This window comes from Poecilia latipinna, unplaced genomic scaffold (genome assembly GCF_001443285.1).
Source record: "Poecilia latipinna isolate Pla-1442-1.1 unplaced genomic scaffold, P_latipinna-1.0 Scaffold352, whole genome shotgun sequence".
In the NCBI taxonomy this organism is placed as follows: Eukaryota; Metazoa; Chordata; class Actinopteri; order Cyprinodontiformes; family Poeciliidae; genus Poecilia; species Poecilia latipinna.
In genome coordinates, this window is record NW_015112968.1 from 39,514 (window position 1) to 48,570 (window position 9,057).

The window sequence follows — 9,057 nt, forward strand, 5'->3', positions numbered from 1 at the left end:
ACACTTAAATTCCAATATGTACACGTAAAATATTTCCTTATTCATCATTTCATTTTTCTAAAGTGTCGATGCACTTAATGTTAAAAATTGCATAGGAGTGTATTCATTTTTATCTCTTAAAACTCTTAAAATAAAGGGGGCGATACTACACTCGTATATATATAAAAGGTTTCATCCATCTGAAGAGAAGTGGGATGATTTTACCGTTTAGGCCACTTGTAGGTAATCTACTGAATACAGCAGAGAGTCGGAAAATAATGGGTCATAAAGGCACCAAACGTTTTCCTCCCGACAGAGGAACTGATTGTTTGTACTGAGAGTAAACAACATTTAGCGTACTTGCATATCAAACCAAGGAAACAGGAAGCGCTGAGGTTCAACGCCGGGTCTTTGGTGTCGGTTCATGCGGCGGCGGGGTTGGATTCGGCTTGTCGCCATGCCGTTTTTACCCCGTTTGGTGTTTGGTGTTTCTGCTCTACATTTTAGAAACACTTTGGGGGGAAGAGAAAAAAAAGAAAAAGAAAAAAAAAGGCCAGCGTTTAGACACACACACACACACAAACATGTCCAACCATGACCTGACCTGCTGGGTGGGTCTGACAAACATGTGAGGCAGACTGGATCCTAAGAGTCTGACGGAAAAGCATTTGGGTTGATGAACAACAACAATAACTCATGCAGCCCGACTTAAACGAAGCCCATATAGATGGTGACTTATAATAACACTGGGTGATGTATTATTTTCTGATGGATACCTGATAGGTTGGGCGTGAATATGAAAGGCAGCAGCTCACTTCCTGTAACTAGAAGCTGGCTCTAAAGCGGAGCTCAATAGCACAAAGCTTCCCTGCAGTGGTTGTACCGCGTCGGTGCTACGTGTCGAAGGTGAACACATGATGCTGTTTCTTGTATCTTAAGGTGAACATAAATACAGAGGCATATACAGGTGTGTGTGTGAGAGTGTGTGTGTGTGTGTGTGTGTGTGTGTAGCTTCGATGGATGGGTATTTGGGAATGAAAGGAAGAAGGAAGAGAGCGCTTGCTGGGTAATCACAGTGGAGCTGAGCGGGGCGGCTGGCTGGGCTGGCTGCTCAGAGATCAGTGGTGGCCTTGGCGGTCAGCGCCTGGATGCGGCTGGTGTTACAGTTTTTGCAGAGGACGTGTCCATCCAGAGGGTAGCAGCCCTGGTTGTCCCCCTCAGACAGCAGACAGCCGCAGTCCTGCAAGACACACGCTCACTGTTAAGAAGATGACTCGAACTCCAGGAAGTGTTTTGCCACCATTCAGGGTGAGCCTAAACACTTGCTTTCACAAAGCGCCGCCTATCTACCCGGAGCTCCGCCCTGGACCTTATGTCCTCAGCTGAGCTCATCCAGACGGCAGCAACAACTAAACATCAAACACCAAATTGGGCTTCTGCCGAGCTCATTATAGAAACCAATAGGCCTGGCGGAATGATCAATTTTGTTGGACGATAAATTGTCCCAGACGTTATTGCAATACACGATAATATCAACTACGAATTATTAAACAAAAAACAAACCCAAAGGTTAGGACAATTATCAAAAACAATTGTACTTCATTTAGAGGAATTTAGGTGTGGAATAATTGTTGTGGGAGCTAACGCTGTGTTTCTCACTTTTTAAATAAAAAAGAAAAATGTATAGAAAAAAATCTGCTAAGCAGATTATAACAAATAGGGTTTGTTTTCTTTTATGTGTTTGTCTACAAACTTAGTTGATGTTCCTACATACGTTTTAGAAAGATTCTGCTGCTTTTGATTTTGATGATGTTTTATGCATAGCAGGTATAATAAGCTACACTTTTTTCAGACCACACTTTGTCCTGAGGCGGAGTGTGAGGTGGTTCTTAAAGAGACAGAGGCCAGTTTCAAGGCGTCAGATATGTGTTGTGATGTGAAGTCAATGTTTGATATACATTCAGAAAACAACAACTGATGGTAACTTAGTTACCATCAGTTGGTAACTAAGTTACCAACTGACATACCAAAGAATGTCAAAGTGACATTCTTTGATTGAGCTAAAGAATGTCACTATGTGGCTGGAAAATACATAATTAATATTTAACATAGATTCCAGTAAACTTGTGAGGACACTGAAAATGTTTGACCAACAGTTTAAAGGCAAAAGGGAGTTAAGATTTAAAACTTCTCGATCCTGATTCCAGCACTGAGCAACTAGAATTAATGGTGTTAATCTAGTTATTAAATCTGACTTAAATGTGACAGTTTAAGTCAGTGAAAAAAATGCTTCTCCACACTCCAATTTTTCACCTCACAAACCTATACATACTCAGAACCAGAAACCTGACGCATGCTTGTTATCGTGATTCATTTTTACAGCGTAAGCAACGTTTAAAGAGTGCACCAACTTGTCAGTCTGTTCAATCTCTCTGCAGCCTTGCAGCGTTTACAGATTGGATTTTCAATTTGCCTTTTTTTGTTAGTCACTGTTGCAGCACCTTGGCCTTTTCCGCCGTTTCTTGACAACATTATGAGGGGGAAGAAAAAAGAAGAAAAAAAGCGTTTCCTGAAAAGACCTAGCTATGTTATGACAGCATAATGAATCACGTCTTATCCTTGTCTGTTTATGTCAGAGTGCAGAGCAACTTCTGCCGTCTCTGATCGCGCCGGAGAACATCGGAGCAGCAGGACTGGAAGGAGGCTTCCAGATTTACCTCAGCTGACCTTTTCTAATAACAAAAAGACAACAGACACCCCTATAAGAGTCCTAGAAGAACGTCTGCATAGGTGCACACAAAACGACGGCTGCAGCTACATTTATGATAAAGCACATCATTTCCTGCTGTGAATAAAACCTTTCCAGCTCTCCAGATATCTTCACTCACTCGGTTGGAAATGGCTCGGCCGAGTGGTAAAGGAGGCCGACCAGAAGGTCAGCAGGGTCAGAAGTTGCATCGAACATCATTTGAAAAGAATCTCATTTTGCTGAGTAACATCAGACTTTTCAGTTTCAACATTTTCAAATTCAAATTGGTTCAGGCGTGTCGAGGACAGACGTAATGCAGGTTCCCCACCGAGGAGCGGAGAAAAATCTGAATTAGTTTTTAGTTTGGGGACCTGAGCTCCAGTATGCCTGGGGCCGGCTCTGATGCTTCCTCTAGAATTAGAACATGACAACTTCATTTTCTTTTCAGTAATTCAATGCAAAGAAGTGAATCTTTGCATTGATACAGATTCATTATACACAGACTTTATTACAGTAAATGAAAACCCAAAACCTGAACTATACGTCTGTGTGTACTGAATCTACACAATATTTCTTTTGAAGTCAGCTACTAAAATCAATAATATATCGCATCACTTCCATGGGGAAACTGTTTCCTATTTGCTTAAGAAAAACCCTAATTTTTTAGTTTCATTTTGTTGAGGAAGTAGAAGGATAGAGTTGTCATGAACATCCCTACTGTCTGCGACTAAAGCCTGCAGTCGACCTCTGGCTCCCTCCTTCCTGCAGTCTCCTCCATCCTCTCCTGGCTCCCTGGTGACAAACTTCTTCTCTTGTTGAGCCTCTTCAGCTGAACTAATCTGCCTTGCTTTCCTCTGACCTTTCCATCTGCCAGCAGCGCCGCGCGCTCGCACCAGCGCGGCTCTCTGACAACGTGATGAACTCCCGTCTCCTTCAGCCGGGCACACATTGTCTCGGCGGCACTTATCGGCTAATCACACGGGCTTCTGACAGACTGGTTACTGTGTGAGTTCGTGAACGTCGCCCGGGAGAGAGCAAAAGTTATTTCGGAGCTGGAAAGAGAGCGATGATTCACTCGTCTCTCCTTGAAAAGGGTGACTCAGGGACGAGCTTGCGAGTTCAGGCTGACGGCGTCACGCTGCGGATACCTGGCAAAGAAAAACACACACACAGACACACACACACACGGGGAAGGATGTGTACCTCGCAGCGGTAGCACTTCACGTGGAAGTCACGATCCAGGGCCACGATGCGGACGGTCTCCTCCTGGCCCGGCGCCGGCATTATGGGCTCATGGCACACACAGCAGCGCGGAGCAAACTTCCTGTGAGAAACAGAGGAGAGGAGCTCAGAACAGCAGCACATGATGATGATGATGATGATGATGATAAAGCAAGAACTGAAACTCTGTGATTCACACCTCTTGAACTTTGTCATGTTAAAACCACAAACTAAAAAGTGTCTTAATGGGATTTTACTCAACAGATCAACACAAAGTAGTGAATGACTGTGAACATGAAGGGAGGTGATGTGTGGGGCTTGAGAATCTGATTCAAATAAAACTCTGTTTTATGCCCCCGAAATATAATCCAACTTTGATGGTCTGATGTAATATTCTGATCTTAAATGTCACATTTCATTCGATGTAAGCAAAAAAAAAAAAAAGTAACAATTAACTGAAATAAAGCCTTAAAAACATCAGTCTTTGTGTAGCTGATCTAAATAATGGGATTCACTCAGTGAATCGAGTCGCTGAAATTAATTAACTTCTCGATAGTTTTCTAATTTATTCAGATGCACCTGTGCAGTCAGAGCTACAAAGAAATGGTTTAAATTAACATGTCAATTTCAACTAATTACATAAATTTTGAAGTGCTTTTTTTTTAAAGTTATTTAATTACTTTTATTTGTTTATTTATAAATTTTTTTGTGTATAAAATTCCCAAGCAGGAACCTTTGTACTTGTGTGTTTCTGATACGCCTGTCAATCTGATGTACAACCAACAGAGGATGAAGCCGCTTCTCTCGGCCCACTGGAGGTTCATTTTTGCTTCAAAAAAAAAAACAAAAAAAAAACAAACAAAAAAAAACTATCTGTTGGGACAATGGAAAAGACTATTGTTGTGTGCAAGTTGTGCTAAAAAAAAAGTTAAACTATCAGCGAAGCCATTCTGGTTTAAAACATCGCCTCAATGCTAAACATGTTGCATCGACAAAGACGTCCTCAAAGCTGATGCTGGGAAGGTCTTTGCCAACCTGATGGCGGAATAACCTAAATAACAGATTAAAAAGAAATATTTTTGTTGTTGAGCTCTTAGCAACAAAACCCATTTACAGCAAAATGGGTTTTGAATTGAAAACGTTTATTTTGTTGAGATGTAGTTTTAATTTTGATTAACTGCAGACCCTGCAATTAACTTAATGAATTTTTTAGTAGAGTTCCACCACTAGTTTAAATCAAAGCTTATTAATGTGCTAGAGTGGCCTAGTCAAAGCTCACATGTATTTTAAAGAGACTTGCTGTTGTAATTACAGTGGGGACAAAGGATTGACCTTGGGTGAATACAAAAGAAACAATTTATTAGAAACAATTAGGAAAAATTCTGCACTACTTTGTGTTGTGTGCTGTGGAAAATTTAAATAAAAATACACACAGCTTTGGGGTTGTTTTGTGAGAAAATGTAAAAAAAAAAAAAAAAAGTGGAAATCAGTAGAATTCAGATTAAACAGATTCTTTTTCTCCTTTGCTTTACTATTACTTTACAGGATTCATAAAGGACAAATCCTTGTACATTAGCATACATTTGTTTCCTTTTCTCTTGAAACGCCGCGTAATTTATTGTTCACCAACAATGAAACAATGTGGAAAAATTCCCACATATCAGACGGTGCAGCAGGTGCTTTTCACTCTGTAGCTTTAAAAAAAGTTGCTCCGTTTACCGACTGTGCATAGCAAACATTCAGAGCCCCATTTACAGAACAAAACTTCACAAGGGTAACTCTGGAAATGCCTTGCGGAGAAGAAGTTTTTCTAACAATAGTAATGAGGATCTGAAAAAAAAAAAAGAAACTGGCTGAAAATGTAGGTCCCGTTCAGTGACCAGAAGTGAGGCGAACGCTTCCTCTATTCCAGGCTGTCATTCAGTATCTGTCAGGAAGTGAAGGCTTCTGGTGTGGCTGTGGGGGAACCACGGCCGTGCAGCATCAGCACGGGCCGAGGCTCCAAAATTCCTCGAAACAAAGGCCCGGCTGATGAGGTCATACGCACGATGTGAAAATACACAGAGTGCCACAATGTGTGCGCACACACACACAGGCACATGCACACACACACACGCAGACTGAAAGCCAGCGGTTTCCCTTCTGGTCACTGAGGAGAAAAACATTTCTGGTAAAAATGCTGTTTACGCAATTCCCTGATGTCTGATACAGTGACAGGAACGCGCCATTAAATTCATGTCCACATCTAAGGATCACATGGCTTTCTCAAAACGTTGACCGTAATTCCCTTCAAGGAAGTCGGAGATCCTGCATTACCGGTACGGACGGCACCACGGCGAGCGACGTGTTGAAGCGTTACGATGGGTTTCTGTGTTTAAATGTTGATGAGGAAACGATCCAGATACTCTGGCAGTGTTTGGAACGTCCAGCAGACGGAGCTGCGTGGAGCCGGTCAGGCTTTCAGGTCATGAACGATTGAGAGAGAGAAAAAGTCCCAGATTCAGAAGCAACAGTTTTAAACAAAATCACAGGTGATTCCCTACAAGCACCAATATTCCTTCTGCATTTTGTTACTTTATACCAACAAACTTCAAAGAATTGCTTTGGGATTTTACTTGAGCTGAAATGATTAATCGCATTAATCAGGATGAATCGATTATTGAAATGATCGTCAAAAATAGCTGACTGGTTGCCACAAGAGACCATTTTATTATTTACTTATTTATTATTTATATTTGAACTACTTTCACATTATTTCATGAATCAAAATGGATTTTGTTCTTTAACATAATGGCAAAATGTCACCAATTAGACCTCCACAGTTACAAACATCTCTGAAAAATCACTACTTTTTGTTATCGAAACAGTTTGCTTTATGTCGATGCTCTTATTTTGAAATGTAACTGGAAGCTCTGTCTTAAGATAGGCGGAAGCAATTGTTATGAGGAATTAGCTGATGTCAGGCGGGCCAACACAGTCTGCTGTATCTGAAACACTCAGTAACAACAGAAAGCTTGTGAAACTAAATAAACTAATCAAAGCCTGATGCCAGAGAAGTAAATTAGCGAAATTTAGAAAAAGAAAAGTCAAATGACAGACATTAATTTTGTCCAATCAGGTGCAGTCCTCGACAAACGCCTACAATGACATGCTCATCCAATCATGTTACGCTTCATTTTCCTCATCTAATCAGGTCTTTGTGAAATACTTTCCTTTGGAAATGCCTACGCAGTCTCCTGACGTAACTACTCAGAAAAGTCCCACGGAAAAAATAAATAAATTTAATTTGAATAACCCTGCAACAGCAAAATTTGAGACCTGTGATTAGCATATTTGAGGCAATTTTATTTATTTTTTTTATTAATTTAAGACATTTGAAGGTGTTAATTGTGGATTCATGAGTTTAAGATGGCTTAAAGCTGTGTGGACACACTGCTAAGAGGAATGAATGCTGCACTGGGACCAGTCGGGCTGCGTACTTGTGGAAGTCCTCGATGCAGTGGATGTGGTTGGAGGCGTCCACGGTGAAGGGGATCCCGTCCAGGCTGCGGTGACACACCACGCAGGTGAAGCAGTGAGGGTGGTAGGCCTTGCCCGTCGCCCGCAGGATGCGCTCCATGATCGGCTTACTGCAGATGTTGCAGGTCTCCAGAGTGTTCTGCAAACACAAACACACACAGAGTTACTCAACAAAGGCCCCTAATCGTCTAATGACTGGCTGACAGTCAAGTCAAGTCCATTTGTATGGCACATTTCAGCAACAAGGCAGTTCAAAGAGCTTTACATCATAAAAACACAACATTGTAACTAATTATGGCACGTGCATAAACATAACAGTTAGTCAAACGCCATCATCAAAATCATCAAGTAAATACACATCAGATATGTTTGTCAATGTTCAAGTTATTATGAACTGAAGGCAGCTGTGAACAGGTGGGTTTTTACCCTTGATTTAAAGGAACTCAGTGTTTCAGCAGCTTTGTAGTTTTCTGGAAGTTTCCTCCATATTAGAGGAGAATAAAAACTGAATGCTGCTTCAGGTTTCTAGCAGGTTTCAGTGAAAATCCTCTAATGTGAAACGTATGATTTGAATCTTGTCCTCTGCTGCTGCAACACAGTAGACCTTTGCCTGAGTTGTCCTTAAATGCCTCTGAAGCTGAAGGAATCTGATTAGCCCCCCTCCCCCAACCTCCAAACACAAACACAGTCATTTTTCAGCCGCTCTCTTCCACACTCCATCCTGCCTTATGCAAGAACGAGCGCTGTAAATATTTCCACTTTGTGATGACTGCAGCTTTTCTGCAGCCAGGCGACTGGGCAGGCAGCCCGCTGGTGGGGGTGCGGGGTGTGGGGAGGGGCGACGCGGCTGACGCTCGCCTCTGACTTATCTGTGGCATCTCTCTTCTTAATATCTGCCCAGAGAGGCCATTTGTTATTTCAATATTTCATAAATAACGACTAGCTCTCTAAGCGGCGGCGCTGCTAAAGGAGGAGGGGGGCGGGGAGGGATATATCATGGGAGGGTGATCAATGTGTGGCCTGATGAGGCTGTGTGTGAGTGAGCTGATGTGCCCCCGCTGTCGCAGCCTCTCGCTCAGGCATTTCCTGGATCTCTGCATCGCTGCCCCCCCCACGCCACCACCGCTCTGCTCCTCCATCCTCTCCCTCTGTCTGTGCGCTTGGCTGGGCTAAACAGAGCATGGTTCAGTGGCTCCCATTGGCCCCCGCCGTAGTAGCAAGCTGCCTCAGTGTTTCCAAACACAGCTCCGGGTGTGTAGCAACACTGCGCTGCGTCACGCGCTGCCTCCCAGATGCGCTCGCGGGGGCCCTGCCGTTTAAAATGACACGTATGTGACCGCTCGGCCGAGGTAAACCTAGCACCCCATCCCCTCCACCCCCACGCTCCGGTTGCGTCTCACACGCACTGACATTTATAGTTTACATGCTAATGAGCGGGGAACGCTGTTCACCCCCCCCACCCCAGTTTCCCGTCGGAAAGAGGGTAGTTCTCCCTGCTACGTGAAGAAGCCTCCTGATAAGATCCTGGCTACATGATGGTGTGGCACCGGAGGGGTTGAAGGAGGGCAAGAAGAGAGGGGGGGGGGGGG

The 9,057-nt window shown here is 43.1% G+C and overlaps 1 protein-coding gene across 6 annotated transcripts in view; it reads right to left on the reverse strand.

Moving 5' to 3' along the window:
- Positions 1-745: 745 nt before the first annotated feature.
- Positions 746-9,057, reverse strand: part of lpp (LIM domain containing preferred translocation partner in lipoma) — a 208,967-nt gene continuing 200,655 nt past the window's right edge. For 5 of the 6 annotated variants that reach the window (XM_015035946.1, XM_015035945.1, XM_015035949.1 and 2 more), the window contains 3 exons: positions 7,429-7,607; positions 3,932-4,052; positions 746-1,219 (listed from right to left, as the gene is read on the reverse strand). In XM_015035946.1, the coding sequence (XP_014891432.1) occupies positions 1,091-1,219; positions 3,932-4,052; positions 7,429-7,607 (429 nt within the window). In that variant the 3' untranslated portion in view covers positions 746-1,090. The remainder of the gene's footprint in view (positions 1,220-3,931; positions 4,053-7,428; positions 7,608-9,057) is intronic. The other variant, XM_015035951.1, reaches the window with a different exon arrangement.